The sequence below is a fragment of the Populus alba genome, chromosome 1, assembly GCF_005239225.2.
Source record: "Populus alba chromosome 1, ASM523922v2, whole genome shotgun sequence".
NCBI lineage: Eukaryota > Viridiplantae > Streptophyta > Magnoliopsida > Malpighiales > Salicaceae > Populus > Populus alba.
Genome location: NC_133284.1, coordinates 36,766,380 through 36,788,671, shown reverse-complemented (window position 1 = coordinate 36,788,671; position 22,292 = coordinate 36,766,380). Strand labels below are relative to the sequence as shown.

General features: G+C 33.5%; 4 protein-coding genes across 5 annotated transcripts; all 4 read left to right on the top strand.

The window, feature by feature from the left end:
* The first annotated feature begins 8,342 nt into the window (after window positions 1–8,342).
* On the top strand, window positions 8,343–11,530 carry LOC118063268 (mitochondrial import receptor subunit TOM20). The gene is made up of 6 exons (XM_035077268.2): window positions 8,343–8,649; window positions 8,846–8,924; window positions 9,132–9,301; window positions 9,402–9,449; window positions 10,260–10,361; window positions 11,151–11,530. The coding sequence occupies exons 1-6, from the start codon at window positions 8,554–8,556 to the stop codon at window positions 11,277–11,279; spliced, it is 624 nt and encodes a 207-aa protein (XP_034933159.1). The 5' UTR covers window positions 8,343–8,553; the 3' UTR covers window positions 11,280–11,530.
* An 833-nt stretch (window positions 11,531–12,363) lies between these two features.
* Window positions 12,364–16,173, top strand: LOC140954165 (uncharacterized). Of its 2 annotated transcripts, none has more exons than XM_035077234.2 (9): window positions 12,364–12,637; window positions 12,767–12,945; window positions 13,317–13,370; window positions 13,473–13,497; window positions 13,731–13,853; window positions 14,316–14,482; window positions 14,634–14,703; window positions 15,338–15,436; window positions 15,838–16,173. In XM_035077234.2, the coding sequence occupies exons 1-9, from the start codon at window positions 12,434–12,436 to the stop codon at window positions 15,919–15,921; spliced, it is 1,005 nt and encodes a 334-aa protein (XP_034933125.1). In that variant the 5' UTR covers window positions 12,364–12,433; the 3' UTR covers window positions 15,922–16,173. The 2 variants fall into 2 exon arrangements, with proteins under 2 accessions (XP_034933125.1, XP_034933137.1); XM_035077246.2 differs by having other exon boundaries at window positions 12,368–12,637; window positions 12,767–12,882.
* A 100-nt stretch (window positions 16,174–16,273) lies between these two features.
* Window positions 16,274–19,328, top strand: LOC118063203 (uncharacterized). Its single transcript, XM_035077202.2, has 10 exons — window positions 16,274–16,412; window positions 16,624–16,723; window positions 16,879–17,167; window positions 17,460–17,601; window positions 17,751–17,887; window positions 18,034–18,235; window positions 18,332–18,570; window positions 18,725–18,833; window positions 18,904–19,052; window positions 19,193–19,328. The coding sequence occupies exons 3-10, from the start codon at window positions 16,922–16,924 to the stop codon at window positions 19,196–19,198; spliced, it is 1,230 nt and encodes a 409-aa protein (XP_034933093.1). The 5' UTR covers window positions 16,274–16,412; window positions 16,624–16,723; window positions 16,879–16,921; the 3' UTR covers window positions 19,199–19,328.
* LOC118063192 (uncharacterized) lies at window positions 19,197–22,149 on the top strand. The gene is made up of 6 exons (XM_035077157.1): window positions 19,197–19,338; window positions 19,422–19,594; window positions 19,734–20,105; window positions 20,186–20,241; window positions 20,404–20,606; window positions 20,689–22,149. Exons 2-6 carry the CDS (start codon window positions 19,442–19,444, stop codon window positions 21,975–21,977), a joined length of 2,073 nt encoding a protein of 690 aa, XP_034933048.1. The 5' UTR covers window positions 19,197–19,338; window positions 19,422–19,441; the 3' UTR covers window positions 21,978–22,149.
* Window positions 22,150–22,292: the final 143 nt, after the last annotated feature.

The following is a 22,292-nucleotide window of genomic DNA, read 5'->3' as shown; positions in this document are numbered from 1 at the left end:
TTTTTTTTTTTAAAAAGGTAACATCAAGCAATTCTAATCTGTTTGAGCCATTAATTAAATCTATACCTTTCTTTCCTGTTCATGATTGGATGAGTCAGCTTCGACATCTATTTTCTTTCTACACATCATTCCTGCATGAATCATAACATGAACTGATAAAACTGATAATCAGAGGAAAGAAGTCAACTTTATTACATAAAAATTTATAGAGAATTGCAGGGACTTAAGGTGACCTTCATGAAAACGAAAATGAAAGGAGAAAAAACTATTAATAAAGGCACAACAATTTGGTAGCAGCTAGTCGTCCTCGGGAGCCCTAAGTATATCCTTAAATCCAACAGAAGAAAAAATCGAAAAGGCCTAATAATTAGTCTTTTTAAAGAAACTTTCAAAAATCTATATCTGATATGGTGAAGTCGATAGCGTGTTTATTGTCATTTTAAATTTCAAACAAAAGATAATTATCTCTTTTTTGTAGCTTTCAGTTTTTGATATTAAATCAACTGAGAAAAATAAATCTAAAAAATAGCACAATCGCTTAACAAAAATTCAAAAAATCTATTATGTTTGTTCTCTTTACAATGAAAGTTTAAGTACAAAAACAATTATGATTTGGACAAGAATATAGTGTAGTATTATGAATATTTTTATTTCATTAAACTTTATTTTTACAAAACTAAAACATGCTTTTTTATATATTTTTTATATTTTTATTTAGAATGCGAGTATGGCAAAGATGATAATAAGCTATGTTAACTCTTATTTTTATCTATATTTTTTAATATATGCTTAGAGTTTATAAACTTGAGAAATATGAGATAAAAAATAACATAATTCCAAATGAAAGAACAAGGTAGTTGATACGATTATGGAATGCATGCTCAATGTTATCAATTCCATTTGTTTAATGGATGGAGATGGAGGGAAGGAAAAACACTAAAAGTTTGATAAAAGCTTAGAAACTCTTCAAAACTAAGTAGGGAAAATTAAAAATTTCAAAATATTTCTTGGTGCATAATTGTGTGCATTGTTTTTATAGATTATTAGCTACAAATATAGTTTGTTGTACTAGGGAAAGCTCATGAGACTTTTGGAGAAGATTTGATACCAATGTATCATGGATTTAGTTTAGATGCATAAAAGTTACTACTTATCATTATATAAAAAAAAATCCAAATGGTCTTCTATTTATTTTTCATAACCTTTTCTTTCATTATATAGAAAAAATAAAAAATCTCAACAACATTCTCCAAAAAAGAAAAAAATAAAGGAAATCCAAATGGAGAGAATTACATATACACATTACAAAAAAAAAAAAAACTAAAAGAACTCAGTCATGTACTGTAAATTACAAGTGTTTTCATTATGAATTGAAACAATGTTTATTAAGAAGGAATTAGTTGGTTCTTGCGATAAGTTATGAGTAGTTTGATTTTTGCAATTTTTTTATGGTGTGTGTGGCGTGCTATTAGTTCTTGGGTTGTTTGTTATTAGTGGGTGTTTGGCGGGCTATCATTCTCCTTATTTGTTTAGTGTGGAGGGACTAGTAGCTAGATACAGGTCTTACCTATGATGTACCCGGTTGCGTGGTTGTTCTTGCGAGAGTGCTGATCTGGTGCAGTTGGATGAGATGATGGGATTTTGGTTGATTTGGCATGGGATGACAATGGTTTCTTTGTTGTTTCTCTTCGTTTTGGGCAAGTATAAGTGTTTTGTCAATTTGCTGGGTTGTTTATTTTAATTTTTTCTTTTGGATTTTGCTGGATTCAAGGGATTACGGATGAGTTTTGCGTCTGAGATTGATTGGGGTAGTCATGTTTTTTTTTTTCTTTTATGTAATGGTTTATGTAATATTTAATTAATAATTCATTCTCTTTCTTGAAGAGTCAGCCAAAGTGTATATAGTTTCGCTGGCAACAATTGTTTTGTTTGCTAGGGTATTTTCCAAGGGTCTAGTTGTCTGGGTTTGGTGAGTATGTTTTGTTTTATGTGGTCTAGGATTTTAGGGTGATGGAATCTTTGTATTCTGGTTGGGTTCTCGAACATTGTTAGTGCTATTTCTAATGTTTATCTATTTTGTAGTTTGGCATTTGGGTGTGCTTGGGCTCTGGTGGTTGTTGCAGCTCTTATTTAGTCAAAGGTCTTTGTACTGACCATGTTGGTTTCCTGTGCATTTCCATTTTATGTTGCATTGCTTGGTTTCTGTTTGGTTCATTTTATTTAAAAAAAAAATTGGAAGTCGGTTTTTGTGATTGGAATGCATGATTTTTATTATAGGATTAGGCAACTATTTTGGATTTTCTAGCAACTGGGTTGGTATGCTTCTTTTTCTTTGTTGCATGCCTTATCTATCAGAGTTTCGATTGCTTTATGTTTTTTTATGGATGTTTCGATTGCGAATATTTGTGAGCTTGAAAGTCAGCTAAGTCCACATGACGTGGGTCTGGCATGTTTGCCAGACCCAAGTAACATGGGTCAGACATGTTTGTCAAACTCACATAATGTGGGTCTTGCATATTTGCTAGACTCAAGGCGCCTAGGCTTGGCGCTAGCCAAGTCCAAGGGGTATGAGCTTGGTTTCAAGGTTTATTAATCATCTTTCAAGTGGTTGATCGATTGTTTCTTATTTTGAATACAATAATCATCAACAAGATCCAAGTTGTGAATTTTCACTCGAGAAAAAACCACATATATTCAACTCCTCAAATTTGGAGATGTTATCACTTTTCTTTACCATGTTGTTTTATTACTTAATCAATGTAGCTCAACATCTTAATTTCTCATTGCCTTCGATATATTTTTTACTTACTTTCCTAAACATAGCTCAAGCATAACATGTTATTATATTCAGTCCCTTATTTATTTATTTATTTTTATTTTTGCGTTGCAATAAAAAAAAAACTCTTCATTCTTTCTCAAAGTTAGTTATTTTCTACGCAAAATCTAACAAGAAGAAAAAAAAAATGCAAGATCATTGGCTTTCTAAACTTCGATGAGGGACATGTCTAGATGCGCTGATCATTGCTCATACCAACATGAACATTTTTATTTAGTACTTCATCATAGTCTTAAAATATATTTGGAGTTTAATTTTATTTTGTTGGAAATGACTTTATTTTTGTGATTAGCATTGTGTTTGAAATATAGATCCACTATAAACATTTATGTGGGTTAATGTCATTATTGCTATTATACATTACATTTGCACTGCTTCTCTTATATAAGACAAGTCGTTTTTCAAGCTATCAACTTTTTGTCTTTTTTTTTGCAATTTTGTGCTACAAAGTTCATAGATCTGTATACTATCTTAAAAAAAACATGTTTTCTAAACCCAAGTAAACGCGACTCTGGCATGGTTGCTAGACCTAAGTAACGCGGGTCTGGCAAGCATGCCACACCTAAGTATCGTGGGTCAGGTATGCTTGCCAGACCCATTACTATTATTATTTTTGTATGATGAAAGGATTTTACTACTCTTCTAGATTGCATGGACATAGAGCTGGCACTCCAGTAAGCTTGATGTAAAGCCAGGCCTCATAATTCATTATTAAAATTAAAATGAACAAAAAATTATTTTTGAATTGATGGGTTATTTTATTGATTTTTTTTTTAAAATTTCAACCATTAGATTTATCAAGTGAGATTAGAGCTTGCAGATACACCATTAATGCATAAAATAATTGCTTTTAAAAAAATACTAAAGATGTTTATGCATTGAAGCAAAGCTTTCAGGTAAGAATATGGTTTTGTGTGTTACATGTATAAGGACAAAGCCTCCGTCATCATCGTCACAAAAACATGTTTAGTAGCTATTTATTTGTGCATCTGGATCACGTTTTTTTAAAATAATTAATTATTTTTTTAAAATATTTTTTATATTTTTGGATCATTTTAACATGCTGATATCAAAATAAATAAATAAATATATATATATATATATATATATATATATATATAATATATATATATATATATTGATGCATTTTCCATATGAAAAACACTTTGAAAAGCAACCTCTATCATAATCTTAAACACGTTTGGTTGCCAGACAAGTAACGTGGGTTTAACAAGCATACTAGACCCACGTTGGTTGGGTCTAGGAAACATATCGATCCTATGTTCCTGGGGTCTGGAAACCAGGCTAGACACACCTTGGTTGGGTCTAGTAAGCATGTCAAATCCATGTTCATTGGGTATGGCAAGTCAATCATGCCTAAACCTTATTACTTAAGTCTAACAAACATGTCAGACCCATGTTCATCGGGTCTGACAGGTCAATCATGCCTAACCCTCGTTACTTGAGTTTCACAAACATGTCAGACCAATGTTTTTAGGGTCTGGCATGGAGGCTAGACCTATATTGGTTGGGTGTGGCAAGCTTGTGAGACCCCAACCACTGTGGGTCTGGCATGTTTACCAGACCTAAGTAATGGGGGTCGAGCATGATTGTCAGACCCAAGTAAACATGGGTCGGGCATGCTTGCCAGACTCAAGTAACGTTGGTGCGGCATGGTTGCCAGACCCTAGGTGTCTAGACTTGGTGCCAGCCAAGTCCATAGAACGTGGACGTGGCGGTAAGCCAAGTCTAAAGTAACGTGGGTTTGGTATGTTTGTCAGATCCAAGTGCCTGGCTTACCAGGCTTACAAGCACTTGACCTGATATATATATATATATATAAATTCATTATTTATGTATATTTTTTCAAATAAATTTTTGGTCTATGTTCCGGTAAGTATGATTCATCTGTGATTTTTTTAAAATTTTATATAGATTAATTTTTTTTTAATATATATTTTTAAGATTTTTCATATGTGTAGCCTTGTATTGTTTTTTTTTTATATAATTATTTTTTAATAAATTTTATGTGTGTGTCGGTTTCTATTACAAATTTTATTTGTTTTTTTATTACAAATTTATTTTGATGGAAGAATTTTTTAAACATGATCAGGTAAATTACCTGTGTTGCGATGTAAGATATTTCGATCTTTATTTTTCGCTTGGTTTTCTCAATTTCATTTTTGTTTATTGTTGATAAACTTTTTGTTCATTACTTTACACAACTGTTATTGGGTTATTTAATTAGATGTGTGCGTAGGTTTTTCAATATATATATATATAGGCTCCAGGTGCTCTTAGGATGCTTTCTCTTAAGGGAATAATTTATCTTTTAAAGTGAGTGTTTAAGGTATGTACCATACTTATTTTATACACTAAGTCTAGACACATAAATAAACATAAAATATTCTTGTAGACACTTAACTAAGTTATTCATATCCTTGTAGTAATAAGGAGTTGACAAACATTTATTACTCTTTACTTGCTAACAATTGCTGAGACTTCGCTTCTTAGTCAAAAGTTGGGCTTCCATACTCTTTTTGTTCATCATGCCACCTTTTGTTTTGAGTTGCTCAAACAATGCTTATGTTAGATTGATGTCCCTTTATATTTTACAATTTGATTCTTATATAAAATTCAAGACAGTTTAAGCAAGTTTTTTGCATGTTACTTATTTGTTGCTTGAAAGCCACATCATTTACCTTTTAATGCTACAAGCTCTTTATTGCATATTTAGAAATCACTTTTTTTTTTCCTTTCAATTGTCTTACAATTAAAAGCAGTGCATATTTTTAGAAATAGCCTGTGGCAATACACGGAAAACCTATCTAGTTCATAACCATAATCTTGAGAAAATAAGCAATGAAACTAGACATTGGTTGATTTTAATAGCGGATTTAACAAGTAAAATTACTTCAATGGTGTCATTAACATAGTTATTAAGTTCATGACTTAATTCAAATCTCAAATCATTAATTAGGTGAGTCAAGAATGGTTGATCTAAGTTAAAAAAAAAAGAAGTTAAAATGGTTTTTTTTTTAAAATAAAAAAAATTAAAATCGAATCTCACTCTAGTTTGTCAACACCCATCAATTTTGAAATGAAATTTGGTTTGGATCAAGTTCTAGGTTGGTGGGTCACAATGTTAATCCTTTGGGTCAAGCTGAATCAATAACACTTAATACATACGACAATACAAACAAGAATATAACAAGCCAAAAATAAAGAATTGAAACCAAATAAGGTCGTTACATAAAAATCTAATTCATAATTTTACCATTGAATATTTATCTTCAAATAGTCTGCTTCTCTAATATATTTACAACTCCTTAAATAAACTAAAAAAATCAACCTAAACAAACTAGAAAACCTAAAAATAAAAGAAAAGACACTATAGATGAGTGATGGTTTCAAAGTTCTCACAAAAAAGTTCACTTTAGTCTTCAAACTTCACATATTATACCTATTTTGTATCTCAATATTCTTTCAATTCAATTTTGGTATATAAGTTTATTTTCGTACTTTTTAGTCTATAGTTTGAGAAAACGGGAGAGAGAGAGAGAGAGAGATATTGTCAGATTCTGGAGGTATAGAGAGAAAAATGTCACTGGTATCAATTCTAACCACCAAAATAATAAATATTTGTGTTAAATGATTCCATTTGATGAGAAGAGTTGAAATTAAGTATTTGTTTTTACCTTGAAAATGCCTAAAACAACAAATTTGAGCTTAGGAAGATTTTTGGATTTAGGTGGATTTCAGATTTTGTGATATTTTGTTTTGAGGTTATAGATGGATTTATTAAGGTGTCTAGGATGTTTTCTAAGCGTTGTGGGTCAAAAATAGGTTGAAAATTAGTTTTTTGGTAAAAAATAATAATTTAGTTTTGATTTTCCAATCATCACGCATTTTTAATCTGACTCAGATAGATGTCATTGTCTGGAATCTGGGCAAAGTCAAATGACACTTTGCCTGACTTCTTTTTTCAAAAAACATTGGGGTGAATGCATGTTATCTACCCTAAATACATTTAGAAAAATTGGCATGCACACAGGCCCTCCTAAATGGGTCGGGCACTAGCTTTTTTTTTTTTTTGTTGGTGAATTTGGCTTTTTATATATATAAAAAAAAATTCATATTTTTTTTATATGTATTTTTTTGAATATTTTTTTTCACTTTGTGTTTAAATTAATATCCATTCTCTTTGACTTTTTTATTTAGCTTTTTTTTAAGTAGTGGTTGTTTTTTTTTAAGTATTTTGCATGCATTTGACTTTGAAAGAGATTTTTCTAAATCATCTATATATATATAATTGAAATTTATTTTTATAAATAAAATAAATGTTTATTTTTGGATAGTATTTCTAATAAGTGCAACCTTGTGAGATATTTTTCCCTTTTGATTTTATTCAATCAATTTTATGCGTGTCTATTTCTACTATTATTGATTAAATAAAAAAATTAATTTTAATAAACAGAGACAATGAATATAATTGGGTAAATGAATCATGTTGCGAGATCAAATATCTTAATTTACAGTCATTTCTCAACTTTTCCTGATACATATTTAGTTATCGTTAATGATTTTTTTTATTTGTTCACACAAATGATTATCAATTTATTTAATTAGATTCATGTATAAGCTTTTGAATTTACTCTTTATTTTTTATATATAAAAAAAATCTCATAAAAGATAAACGTTTAACTTTTTTTGTTGGAAAAAAATATCTAGTAAATACTAAGGCCCTGTTTGTTTTTGTAGCTGGAAAGTGCTTTTGAAAAAAATTGAATTTATTTTTTGCTTCAAAATATTTTTTTTTTTATGTTTTTAGATTGTTTTGATGTGTTAATATTACGAATAATTTTTTTTTTAAAAATAATAAAAAAATATTATTTCAATATATTTTTAAATAAAATACACTTTTAAAAAAAAATATTTTAAAAATTTAATAAACAGAGACAATTAATACAATTAGGTAAATGAATCGTGTTACGAGATCAAATATCTTAATTTATATCAGCCTCTCAACTTTTCTTAATACATATCTAGTTATTGTTAATGACTTTTTATTTATTTGTTGATATAGATGGTTCTCAGTTTATTTAATTAGATTCGTGTATAAAATTTTTAATTTACATTTGATTTTTTTATATAAAAATATATCATAAAAAATAACATGTTTAATTTTTTTTTTTTGAAAAAAAAATATCTAACTCACGATAAAATGTCTGCCAAATAGATAGTAAATACTAAGATCTTGTTTCTTCTTGCAACTAAAAACATTTTTATATTAAAAAAATGAATTTATTATTTGCTTTTAATTTTTTTATATTGTTTTGCAAAAAAAAAATTAAAAAAAATAAAAATATTATTTTAATATATTTTTTAAAAAATATTCTTCAAAAACAAATATAAATAAATAAATACCAGCCAAATAGACTCCAAATATCATTGATAGATTAGACCACATCCGTAGCCCTTAACGGCAAATCGTCTGATTACAAAATTCAAAATCGACATGTTATTTTATAATCCACGCCAATCAAGCGCGCGTGAGAGTCGGACCATTCTACTTTGTGGTTAGCTAATCTCCAAATGCAAGCCTGAAGAAAAACGGAGCAAGGGCCGTCAGACTCAGCAAAATCTCAAAAGTTCATCTTTTCTCTGCTTTTTATTTTTATTTTTCTGTCTGCGGAGATTGATAGATAGAAGGAGACATGGAAATGCAAAACGACTTTGATAGGTTACTGTTCTTCGAGCACGCACGTAAAACAGCTGAAGATGCTTATGCTCAAGACCCTCTTGATGCCGATGTATTTTTTTTTAATCTCTTGCTTCATTTATTGGATCTATCTATTTTTTTCTTTTCTTTTGTTCTTAGTTTTCTATTATTGATTGATAAGTGATAAAGTTTGGAACTTTGGAAGGACCCAAGTGGTTTTGATTTTGTAGAATTGTTGGGGTCTTGGGATTTTTGTAAATTTATGGGTTTTATGTTTTTCTGGACAGAATTTGTTGAAGTGGGGAGGAGCTTTGTTGGAGTTGGCTCAGTTTCAGAGTGTTCCAGATTCAAAGAAGATGATGCTAGGTTAGGTTCTAATTTATCTTTTCTAGCATGAATTACCCTTAAAAGAGACTGTGCTTATAATCTCTGCTAAGAAATGATGGAATCTAAATCCCATTCATGACAAAGAATTGGTTATGGAATGAGTTGATTATTCGATTTTTTTTTTTTTTTTTGAATGTTATAGTTAAATGTGTCAATATGGATGGGGTGATAGAGTTGAATATGCAGATGGAATCACGAAGCTGGAGGAGTCGTTGCTGATTAATCCCAAGAAACACGAGGCTATCTGGTACCTGGGAAATGCACATACTTCATATGCATTTTTGACACCAGATCAAGATGTGGCTAATGAGAGTTTTGAAAAGGCGGCTGTCTACTTTCAACAAGCTGTTGATGAGGTATATTTCTTTCTCCTGTGAAATCATACTGCAAGGGCATTGCTTTATTGTATGTTTGTTATTTGAATGATTATAAATGTGTGATGTTGGTTTTTGGCAGGATCCAGATAATGAACTTTATCGCAAGTCTTTGGAAGTGTCTTCTAAGGTACACCTCTTTCTTTATCACTCAATCTAATGTGATAATAGAAAAATGGGAAAAGAGAATTAGGTAGTATCAATATCTGGTCATTGGATTTTACACTGATGTTAGATGTAATTTCTGTATAATATCATATTAGATATATTCTGGGATCTATTTACTAAGTTTTTTGCTGGGAAACAATACCTTTGAGCTGGATACCATCACTACCTGATTAGCAGTGTGGTGTCTTGATAAAAGGGATAGGTTTCTGCATAGCACTTGAACTGAACTTTTAAATGTTCTTTCTTGTGCCTTTTGAAAGTGGGTTGTGGAGTTCATTTTCCCAGGCTGAGGCATATTTATACCAAACCTCGTTTTACTCGCATTGTTAAAATGGTATAAAATGTTAAGAGTAAGTAGTTCGCGATGAGTTTTTGGGTTGTTTTAAAACTTGATAATTTCATTTTGTCATTTGAAGTTTGAACAAAGCATACAGTTCTGTTTTCTTTTAAGTTCTTGTAAACCATTATGACCCATCGTTATTATGCTGTGAAAAAAATACTAGAAGCCCCTAAGCAATTGCTGAGCAAGCATTCAACCATGCTGAGATGTGGGCTGTATGCACCTTGATCTGCTTGAGTTCTATTAAGGTCTTCTATTGCCAGTGAATGATGAGCCTTGATTTCATGAGAAATGTGAATTTTGACTAATGAGTTATTGGTCCATTGAGGAGTGATATCTTCTGTAGTTTTTCTTTGACTGGGTTCTATTGTTTTTTGTAATATAAATTGTATACTTTGATTGGTCTAACATTTGAATCTTTTGCATTCATAGGCTCCAGAGTTGCACTCACAGATTCACAAGCATGGTGGCTTAGATCAACTGGAAATGGGAGCTGCCCCTGCTTCTGCAGCTTCTACTTCATCAAGTGCAAAGGTGACCTTTTTCTTGTTCCTTTTTGCTGTGCTATGCCTGTTTTATCTCTCTTTCCCTCTCTTTCTAGTTTTTGTTGGATAATGAACTATATATGCTGTTGCAATGTCTTGTTGATATGGCTACAAGCATCTAATTTGTTAAAATTGATGGAATTTTTTATCATAACCATTATAGATTAAGAAGGTGTTTGGGAGTGTGGTAGCAGTTGCTTCATCAAAATAATAGATTTTTTTATATTTTAAAAATTATTTTTGACAACAAGCATATCAAAATAATCTGAAAACACCAAAAAATACTAATTTAAAACAAATAAAAAAATAAAATTTTCAATTTTTTTAAAAAAGTATTTTTGAAACGCAAAAACAAATAGGACCTTGTAAAGGTGAGGTACAAGTTACCCTTATTGATTTTTCTACCCTAACAAGGGTTGATATATACGTGTTAATGAGTTTTGGATTAGATTCTATTGGCAATAAACACTGTTTAAATTATGCGGTGTTGCACATTGCATTGAGCCTGTTCATATAGTTTAAGTTTGCAAAATTACCATGAATCTAGTGTGTTGATTTTTGCATGTAAATATGGCATATCTACGATATACACAGACATGCACGGGAAGAATTTATTGTGTTTGACAGTCAGTACGTGATCCTTGAGATCTGTCACTCTATTTTTTCTAGTTTGCCATTGCATCTATTTAAGTTAAAATTATATATAATATATATATATATATATATATATATATATATATATATATACTGATGCATTGCCCCTTCTCCCTTTGTTCAGAGTTCTAAGAAGAAGAAAAGCAGCGATCTCACGTATGATATATGTGGATGGGTTATTCTTGCTGTTGGCATTGTTGCTTGGATTGGATTTGCAAAATCCCAGATGCCGCCTCCTCCTCCTACACAATAAGCACTTCATTTCCCAGAAACATCGATCGGAGCTCTGAGTTGGTCTATGCAGACTCTTGAGGAAGCATGCCATCTTTCTTTCACACATTAGTTAATTTTAGCCTTAGCGAGGTTTTCCCATTGTTAACTGATAATAAGCAGCAAGAGTTGTCATCTTTAACGAGAAAATATTGATTTTTTCATTTGCCTTGTGCTGAAGCTTGTCTTTGATATTGATATGTATTTGCCTGCTACATGCACGCTAAACTTCAATTTCATTCTCTAGTACCTATAGTTGTAAAACCCGGTTTGATCCGGTGAATTGATAGGGGAACTCGTGACTCAGAGCCTGACTTGAAAGTTGAACTAGAAAAAATATTTACATGGCTAAATTTATCTATTCAACCTGGTTAGGTTTTCACATTACCAAAACCAAATAAGTCAATGTCTTGTAAAAAAAAATTCAAACAATTAATTCAAATTTGTATATATAGATTTTTTTTTGAAGGTTTTTTTTTTTTTATGCTGTGTTCGTTAAATCTAATTATAAAATTTAAATCAAAGAATATGAATATAATTTACTGCATGATAAAAATAACAATAACTAAACTCTTCATGTTCTGTTTTTCTTATCTAATCCTCATTAAATTCAAAATTAATTGAGATTGAGAACATGATTTGTTATGTTTTAATACGAGAGATATAAATTTAAATCTCACTTTATATTTTATGATTATAATGAGATAATCTTGCTGAAAGGTTTGTATCCTTGTCGAATTTACTTATTAAAAGATTTCTACCATTGTATTCATGATATTTATTATTAGTGCCATCTAGAAAAAAATCAAGATGGTTTAGCCCTAAAAAATATAGCTTAATTTGTTAAATTTTGAGTTTGTTTTTTATAAATTACTAGTTTGAGTATTATAAATTTTAGGGCTATTAGAGATTTACATTAATTTCAGAACCTGTAAAATTAATCAAGATAGATATAAGTTCACCCGAATATTCAAGTGAATCTAATAAATAGTCTAAAAAAATATCTTAATTCACAATGACTAAACGACCTGTCTTTTAATCAATATTTTTTTTCAATAAATAAAATGCCCTTTGCTTGTCTCTTTCCTTTCCCAGAAACGAACTTCCAGAGACCACCGCTTCACTAACCTCAAAAAAATGGCGGAAACAAAACTGTACGGTTACAAACTGACTCCATCACTCTCATCTCTACCCTCTTTAACAACTCTACGACGACATGTCGCTCCATTTCCGAGCCTTGTTTCCTTTAACACCCCAAAACCCCCTCGCCTCCGTGTCTTATCCATGGCTATTAAAAGAAGCCCAAAACGACTCAAGTACTCTGCTCCTCGTTTTACCAAGGTCAATATCAACTTATCCCTTCCTTATGCTTTCTGGGATTTCTTGTTTTTTAATTTTAAATGGTGGGTTTTTGAGGTAATGCTAAACTGTTTTTACAAAAATGTTATGTTGTGAGGATGGCGATGTTAGGAGGACGGACTGCTTTGTGTGGAAGCTGACGAGTTAGGATCTGACACGTGGAAGTTGGAACCTGTGATTGAGCTTTTGAAACAAGGAGCTGTTGGTGTTATTCCCACTGATACTGTGTATGTATGCTGTTTGCTTGACTGTTACATATATAAGCATCAATGGAAGTTTTGTGGTTCTTGGTGGGTTTTTTTATCTTGAATAATCTCTCTGTTTTTTTTTTTTGGCGACGTGGGTGTAGTAAACTGCATGGAGTTACTTGTGTGCTTTTTTTCCCCAGACTTGTTGAACTGGAGTAGAATTTATTTGGATATGATTACATATTTTGATTGGTATAAATTTGAATTTTAAAAGTTATTTCCATTGAATTGGGAAGTTGGAGATGTACAATATTGGTTCCTTTGCGTTCCCTGCATTTTTCATTACAATAATTGTAGATTTAAATTTGAGTGATTTATTGTCACTGATTGTGATTTTTGTCTGTATGAACATATTGCATGTGATCATTTCGTAATTTGGATCCTTCTCAATTTACTTTCTTTGTTGTTGTTAGGTATGCGATTGTTTGTGATTTGAAAAGCAACTCAGCAATTGAACGTCTTCGTAGGTAGATTATAATGTACTTAACTTCAAAGCTTTATGCTTGAATCTTTTGTTTCTCAATCTGAACTCTTAAGTTGATATGGGTTTTGTATGTTTTGCATTGCAGAATTAAAAACATAGAACCTTCCAAGGCAAGAAACATGGCTTCTCTTCACTCACCACTATAGTCGGCTTTGATAGAGGCTCTGGATTTGGAATGACACTGGATTGGACATGAACTGATACATGTTTATTTTCTTCTTTCTGTATTCTCCTGTGTTGATCAAATTCATATCACTCAACCTCACTGATTTTATTTTCTGTATTATGTTTTAAAGTGCATCCTTTTGTTCTTGCTTTCTGACTTGTCTTTTCATTCATGCAGCCCCTTAGTATCTTGTGCCACTCTCTGAGAGACATAGATACATATACTACTGGATTCCCACGTGGTGATGGTCAAGGTCATGCAGATATATTTCGAGCCGTTAAGCATTGCTTACCAGGGCCAGTAAGGATGTTATGTGATGTATTTTACTGCTAGTAGGAAGTAACCTAGGTACTTGTAAGAGTCATCCTTGAGCTAATATATTAGCCTCGAATCATTACATGCAGAAAGCATAACCAGAATCATGACCAGCTATTCAGTTGCTTTTCTCACATATTAGAATCATTGGACAACTTTCTATGTGACTATCTTGTATTTCTTTCCCTGGTGAATGGAGACACAACAGTATATTTTCAGAGGAAATTAATTCTAATCTCATGATTTTAGTTCTCGAACTTTAATGATATCTCCATTCCAGGGTGCGGCCTATTTTTTTTTATGGCTTTGCATTCTTTCTTGGAGTCTCGGCTTGGCATTGTATGCAATGCTAGTGAACTTTTCATGTACTGGATGTTTTTGGGTAATATAGTTTCCTCACTCTTCTTAAGTGGATACTTCATTGAAGATGGTGCTTCTATGTGACAGTATACTTTCATCCTAACTGCAAGCAAAGAACTGCCAAAACAGTGCGTGCGGTATGGGACTACAACTGCCAAATATGCTTCAAGGAAAAATGTGGGTATCCGAATGCCTGATGATGCTATTTGTCAAGCAATCCTGGAGAAGATGGATGCACCGCTTATATCCACAAGGTTGTTTTTGTTTTGTTTTGTGCTAGCTGTAAAAAACTAGGGTGTGTTTTTGTGTGCATTTTTGTAGACGTTTTCTGTTTCATGTGGGTGCCAGTAAAGAAATGGGTTTGACTGCAGTAACTTTGGACTGAATATCTGTTCATTGTGCCAGTGTCAGGTCGCCAAAGGAAAACGAGTGGATGATTGATCCAGTTGTAATAGCTGATATATATGGACCAGAGGTATGTTTTTTATTGCATCAACAAGGCTTGCTCGATTTTATTCTCCAAGACTAAAGAACTATGTAGGTCTGGTGTAAGCTGGATACAGTGTTAATTTCTTTTGCTTAAATATTCCAATGAGCGATGCTGTTAATAGGAATTGAAGAATTGGGTAAACAATGATGCAAATAATGATGGTGTGGCACCAGCTTAGTATTTTACCCATCAAAACATATTTTGCTTGATGTAAATTTTGGAACCAGAGATAAAAATTTAATTAAATGACTGAAATTGGTGGTTAGTTTTAACTAATGCATTCCCTTTTCTTCATATGGCCCCAGTTTTTACTTTAATAACATGTTGATGTAAATAACAAAGAACACGTCCACCTAACCATCATACAGTAGAATCCAATTTCCTTTTTTTCTTAACAAAAAATCGTTCAAGGTTTTGTCCATCAGAATTTTACTTGTGCATGCTGTTTTTCTTTGAGCAAATGCGAAGTTTCTTTTACATTTTGTACTTTTGATTCTGTATCACAAGAATATTGAGCAATGTTTACATTTGAATTCTCATTTTTACAATAGGGCAGGGGTCCTTATGGTATAGGGAAATTTTCAAACTGTTCTAACTCTCTGTGATTCAATTTATGTAGGGTCTTGATTTTGTTGTTAATGGAGGTATCAGAATGGCTGATCCATCTACTGTAGTTGACATGACAGGAAGTTCTCCAAAAATTATACGGCAAGGAAAGGTAATCACACATGTAAATGGTGGTTTTTTTTTCTCTCTCCATATTTTCGAGTCAGTCTTCATGGTATATCTTATGATATTTGAAAGCTTTTGTCTATTAAAAAAATACACTACGTGGTGGGAAAATGCCATTTTCAGTATTATTTCCTTTTCTATGACTGGTAACTGAAAAACTTCCAGATCCTAATCAAAGAAAGCATGGATTCTTTTTTGGGACTGCCTCTCTTCTTTTTTTGTTCCAAAAAAAATCTTTTCTCAAACTTTCTGCCACTTTTTTTTATGCGTGCCACTGGAGAGTTTTTGATGCTCCATTTTCTGAAGTAATTATGCTCAAAATATACAAGGAATGCTATACTTGCTGCTTTTGTCGCAATATTTGATTTCATGGGTTATCATGTTCAGGGGCCTAAATTACACTGGATGGTAGCTGAAGATGATGATGAATCTGCTTTTCATGATGACGATCTCATACCTTCTGCTACTTAAGGCAGCCCTGTATAAAATCATATCCCAGAACTCTTCAAAGTTGGATTGTTGCTTTTGCTTTCTCTGAAGTTACAGTTTATTGTTGGATATTTAGCACCTTTCACTGACAAATTAGCACGAAACATCTGTGCTATGTAAATTTATAGCAAGTGCAACGATACGGCACATGTACAGAAGATATGTACAGGAGAGAACCTTGTATCATAGCCATGCTTTTGTGCATGTCACCAATTAAGTTTTTGAACTTCTGAATTGTATGTTTGTTAGAAACATAGCCACATTTGATGAACGCTTAAATTTTTGTCACTCTGAAAGACAGTATTAAATGGACATTTATCACTCAACATTAAAGGAGGAGCGGAGCATTGATACGTGGAGGAACTGTCATAAATTTTGTTTTGATAACGCGGGACTGCCAGTGTCTGTACACTCGGCTTTTCTTCCACGGCATCATTGCACCAACCTAGGGTTTTGCGTCCATTGCATTAAGGGTAAATCCATTTTTCTCTTCATTGTGTCTTGCAGAAATTGCAAATTTTAAGCATCAAGCAGGTCAAAGATATGTACCATGGAGAACGTTGAAATTGAAATACGTTTGGAAGTAGAAATTGTAATCACTCAATCAATTAGCCAATATTTTTCCATGCATTGTAAAGTTTTGACCAGCTTTGACAACTCATGACATAAGCTTTCCCCGTATAGGAAAAAGGAAGGACAATAAAAAAACAGAAAATAGTACAAGAAGAAATGAAGAAAAAGATTATCAGGATTGGTCAAGGGTGATGGCAATTAATGAGGAAAGGTGAGCATCTTTAAGTAAGAAGTAATGAAACTGACAACAATCGTTGGTGGTAGTTGTCCTCAATTCTTTCTAGCTTCTCGGCATGAATTTATAATGGACGTTGGATGCAAGCTGTCTTTTTATCCAAACTCTCAACTGCTGTTATCTTTTTGCAGCAAACAAAGCTCATCTCCCTTCTCCTCATTCCTCTCTTGATTCATGCTTAAATGTGAAGTGAAGCACATGGCAACTTCTGCAATTGGTTTACTCCAACTCAAACTAGTTATGTGTATTGCAGTTATGATTTTGTGTGCATTAGACTCAACTAAGTCAATAGTTATCGTTAACTTTCATCAAGCTCCTCCTGAACAATCAAGGATCTCTACTGCTGTTTTCCAGTATTCAGCAGAGTTTCCAGATGGTAGCAACGCTTGCAAGAATAACAGTTGCCACATTTCCTGTGAGGTAACATTCCTGTTGAAACATCTTTCTTTATTTCTCCTTAATTTGAACCGGTAAAACTCCAGTAAATAGTAATGCTGCAAGTTAGCTTTTGCTCTTCTTGAGATTATGTAATGTTTTCAGGACTTTTTTCTTTCTTGATAAATTCATATATTGATCTGCAGAAGGTCCCCAAGTAAATAAATCTCCCCTTTGGAAAGTATATTGCCTGTAAAATATGATTATAAGTAGCACTTATTTTTTCCGAGGCAGCTTGAATTTGTTTGAATCATTAAAAAAATTGACTTGAACACAGCTCGATGGCCGAACTTTGAGATCATGTCCTGCTGATATAATAGTATTCAAGAACTTAACTGTAAACCACAAACACAGTTTTCGTCTCAATGTCACAACTCGTAATGGAGAGCGAAACTCATCATCTTATTCTTGGTTCATAGGTATGTAACTCTGTCCCTTTTCTATTCTTTCAGATGGCTAGTGCTTAGACAATGTCTGGTCTTGGAAGAATACTCACTGAAGTGTTTTTTCTTCCAAGACTTTTATCTGCTGAGACTTTACTTGTCTGTTTCATGATTGCATCGTCCAGACACAATTCCACCATCTGCAACAATATTTAGTGAACAGAATTACACAAATGCTGGAAATATAACCATTGATGTAACATTCAGTGAAGCTTGCACCGGGTTGGGTGGATTCAAGTGTGTGAACTCATCAAATTGCGATGTAAGTGCATTTCCAGGTCCAAACTACACTTTAGTTCCCCTGCAGAAAACATGCATTTGTGTGTGTGATATTAATTGTTAGAGGAAACTTAGATTGTTATCAAAGGGTCTAATAATGTGAACTCAGGTAACATTTCACTTCTGCAGGTCATTTTGAATGGTCCAGCCTATGTTCATGCGTCTTCCCTACACATCATCAAACCTAATATAAAATACAGACTTGACTTGACTCTCTCCTTGAAAAGTTTACGTGGCCGCATCTTAGTCAGAATGGCAGATAATTTTTGTACAGATAAGGCTGGAAACTCTTTTACAAGGACAAACAGTTCCTCTTTAATTATTCACTTTGGTGAGTTATCGTTCATCATTTGTAACTTGCCGGAGATAAATGAATAGATTTGCGTATAGATCCTTCTGTTAATTTATACTTCAATTTCTGTCTTAGATAGAAGACCAGTGCTGGTAGATTTGTGGATGCCAGTTCCATCATATGTAATGGAGATCAATGGGGTCCCAAGAACTGTTCTGGCAACTAACAAAATTGGGGACTTGAAAATTTGTTTGGACTTCAGCATTCCCATTGGAAATTCAACAGAAGAAGTCCTAAAGTCCTTGCATGTAAATTCAGATAATGTTTTACCTGTTCTTATTGGAAATCATGGGAATCGCAAGTTCTTTTTTGAAGTAAGCAGACTTCAAATGACACGAGCATCTTTTTTTCAAAAGAAATTAATACTATAAATAATAATTTTAAGTTCATAATCACTTCCTGTGAAAATTTCAATAATACTCGAAAATCTAATTCGAATTTTCAAAACTCTAATTTTCATATTTGTAGCTCAGGAATGCATCGAAAGCTGAAACCATTACGGTTGAACTAGATTCTGGATTAGTTGGCAGAACAGGCACTCCTGTTTCACAAGCGGCCTCACTGACAATTCTCTTTGGTACTGCAGTTGTCATTGTTTCTTTCATTTCTGTTTCATAGATTTACTAATTCATGCCGTTTCTTTTAAGATTCAACAAAGCCTGAGGTGAGACTGAGCACCAGCTCACCAAATGTTACAAAGGCATCTGACATGAAAGTGATAGTAGGGTTTACGAAACCGGTGTTTGGCTTTGAGGCCTCCATGGTACAAGTGGAAGGAGGAAAAGTTACAAGGCAGGTGCATAGTTTGCTCTGAAAGCTATTACTGTTATAGTTCATAGTGCTCTAGAATTTCTTACAGCACAAACTTTCAAGAAACTGCAAACAGTTTGAAATAGCAGTTTAAATACTACCTGACTCTTTTGTTTCTTTATCTAGGTTTAAGGAATTTTCAAGAGCTCTATACTCGCTGACTGTCCTTGCTGTTACTCAGAATGTGGTCTCCATCACTATTCCTGCCGGGAAAGTAAATGATATTTCAGGAAATCAAAATTTAGCTTCTAACCTACTTGAAGTGAAACACTGTAAGAACAATGTACTGTTTCACTATTCCAGAACTCAACTACTGATTTTGCATCTGAATTTAAAAATCTAAACCTTACAATAGATTCAACCCCGGCAATCTCAATGGCATTATACTCTTTTGTGACTTCTGGAGTAATAGCAACATCGCTGACAGCTGCTGCACTTTCACTGTCCACTGCAAATCTTGGAGCTATACGCTCTCTTGCAGCCGGAGATACTGACAATTTTGCTTCTAAACCATCTATGAATCTGCATGTGAGTGTTCAAACACTGGCAGGGCCAAAGCTGCATACAAGTTCTTCCAATAACTTTGTACTAGACATCACATGTCATTACTGAAGAACCGTTGTGTTTTGTGATTTTATTTGATAATTATGAACTTCCTCTATTGTAGGGATTTTTTGGACACCTTCAAGTATTTGTTCTCTCTGATTGGCTCTCTGCCAGTCATCCAATTGAGTACTCAGAGACAACAAAAGGTCTGAGGTGGCTCATACCTCGTCAAAAGCTTCCATGGAAAGATGGTGGCCCTTCTATATGGCCCAACCATGTTTATTTGGCTAAAGAAAATCTCAGAATCTTATCACTTGAGTATCGCAATTGGTTCAATACAAATTTAAATAGTTCTTCTAATATGGAAGATCAACTTCCATTTCAGACTGAAATCAACCTCAACTTTGGTTGGCGTCATGGATATAGTACAAGCATGAAAAGTACTCCTTATGGTCCACCCCTCAATTCCAGAGAATATTTCACTTATTTCTTGGTTGGTATTTACCATCATGCACAGTTGTATATTGTGATTTCATGAGAATTTTACATCAGCTGTATTCATCTGTCTTGCAGAGAGGGGAACCATCATCTGCTACCATTCTCATCAAGGAAACTGAGAACTACAAAGGGTAGCCCAACACTTAAACTTCTATATTAGGATCTGCTTATTCAAACAAAATCACTTCCACTAACACAGAAGATTAAGTCTTAATACCTGCAAGTTATAAAACTGCAGCTGCTTTTAACACATATTAATGGTTAAAACATGGATTACATTGTTTCTTCAATAGGTGGCAAGACTTGGAGAAGAACTTATTCTGGCTTGGTGTGGGAGGAGGCAGTTTACTTATAATCCATGTGATAACATTACTTTTCCTAAGATGGAGGACAGGAGTACCAGCTCATGGGATATTTTCAGTTCCCAGGTTTGAGCTGCTACTTCTAATTCTCATGTTACCTTGTATCTCTCAGTCCTCAGCATTTGTTATGAAAGGTGAGCACTTACCGATATTCTTTCTGATTTAGTTTAAGGCCTGTCAAAGATTTTCTTGAAATGAAGACTGCTTCATTTTCAGGGGGCTCGCCTAGAGGAATCATCATCGGGGCTTTGTTGCTAGTAGTCCCAGGAGCACTTATTTTATTCACCATCCTTTTTCTCATAATTGCCATCTTCTCTGGGAGTTTTGCTCAGTACAAGGAAATAAGGGATATTGCTGTAGGGGATCCATGGTATAAAAAGTTGTGGTCTGTCTTTGTTGGTAAGCAAGTAATTGGTAAATGGTTTTATAAGGAGGGGTTGCCCACATCTCTCCTTCCACGCTTTGGAATTCTCTTCGAAAATCTAAGGGGTCCTCCATTATTTGTCTTTGTTGATCATTGTGTCCCTAACACCTTGCCTACGTGGATTGAAAGTGGTCAAAGTGGAATTGGAAGAATGAGAGCTGTGAGCTCAGATGACAGCAATGAAGAAACTAGAATGACTTGGTCCAGGCGACTCGTGGGGTGTGCTAGATCTTCCTATGTTATTCTGGATCTTGTGAGAAGAATCGGTTTGGGAATACTGTCCGGAGCATACAGATCGCCAGAATCAAGTCAAAGCCTTTTAGCGTTGGCAATCACATTGATACAGTTCATTTATCTGCTTACACTCAAACCATACATCAGAAGGAGAGTCCATTTGGTGGAAAGTATCTCTCTCTTATGCGAGGCAGGCATCTTCGGTTTTTCTATTGCTACAGAAAAATCAAATCATATGGAAGAAAGCAAACTCGGATACACAATGCTGGCTCTCCTCTTCCTAACCTTCATTGTTCATATTGTAAATGAATGGTATGCATTGGTAAAATGCCTTCTAAGACTTTCTCAGCCTCGGAGGAATTCTTTCAAATTCGGATTGAAGCTTGCCGCTAAAGGTCTTGTGTTGCCTTTCCTACCAAGGAAGCACTGGTCAAAAGTTATTCCAAATTTCTCCCAACCAAAAACAGGCCTATCTGCTGTCCCTCCTCTAAGTCCAGAATCAGTAGATAGAAGAACACACCAAGGTGATCCACTTAGTGCTTTATCTGCAACAGTGGTTCCTGTGCTCAGTCCTGGTTCGCCAAGTCCAGATGTTATTCAAGAAACAAGTTATACAACTGCAGAGACATCCCTTCACAGTGCTCAGAGCGTTGGGGAAGGAAAAGGTTCACGGGGACTAAATTTAGAGAAAAAGAGTGAACTAAATAAACTAAGGCAGTTGGCAAGGGCTAGTTTCTCTGGGAATTCAAGAGGTCAGGAAAGCACAAGCTACGCATTTAGGGACCGATTCTTCTCTCCTGGAACCCCGGATAGTTCTCAAGCTTCCACTTCTAAGACCAGACAGTAGTGATTTACATAGAAAAGCTACTAGATATCCGTCATTGCTTTTTACTGATGTAACAGTATTAACTTTGTCTGTTCTTTTTGTTTGTTTTCCTATGTAGTGAAGATTTTTATCTAAAAATGGACTTCAATACCAATACCTCATTTTGTGGGAGGATGTAGATTTTATTGCTGATCAATTAAATTCAGCACCTAGCTCCAAGTCCAAAGAAGACATTTTCTATTTCTAGGCAATCTACGTAAAGAAGGTACCAAAAGAGTCGTGGGCAATTGAGAGTAATTTCTTCTGAACTCATTTGCTGAAGCGAGGGTGATGCTT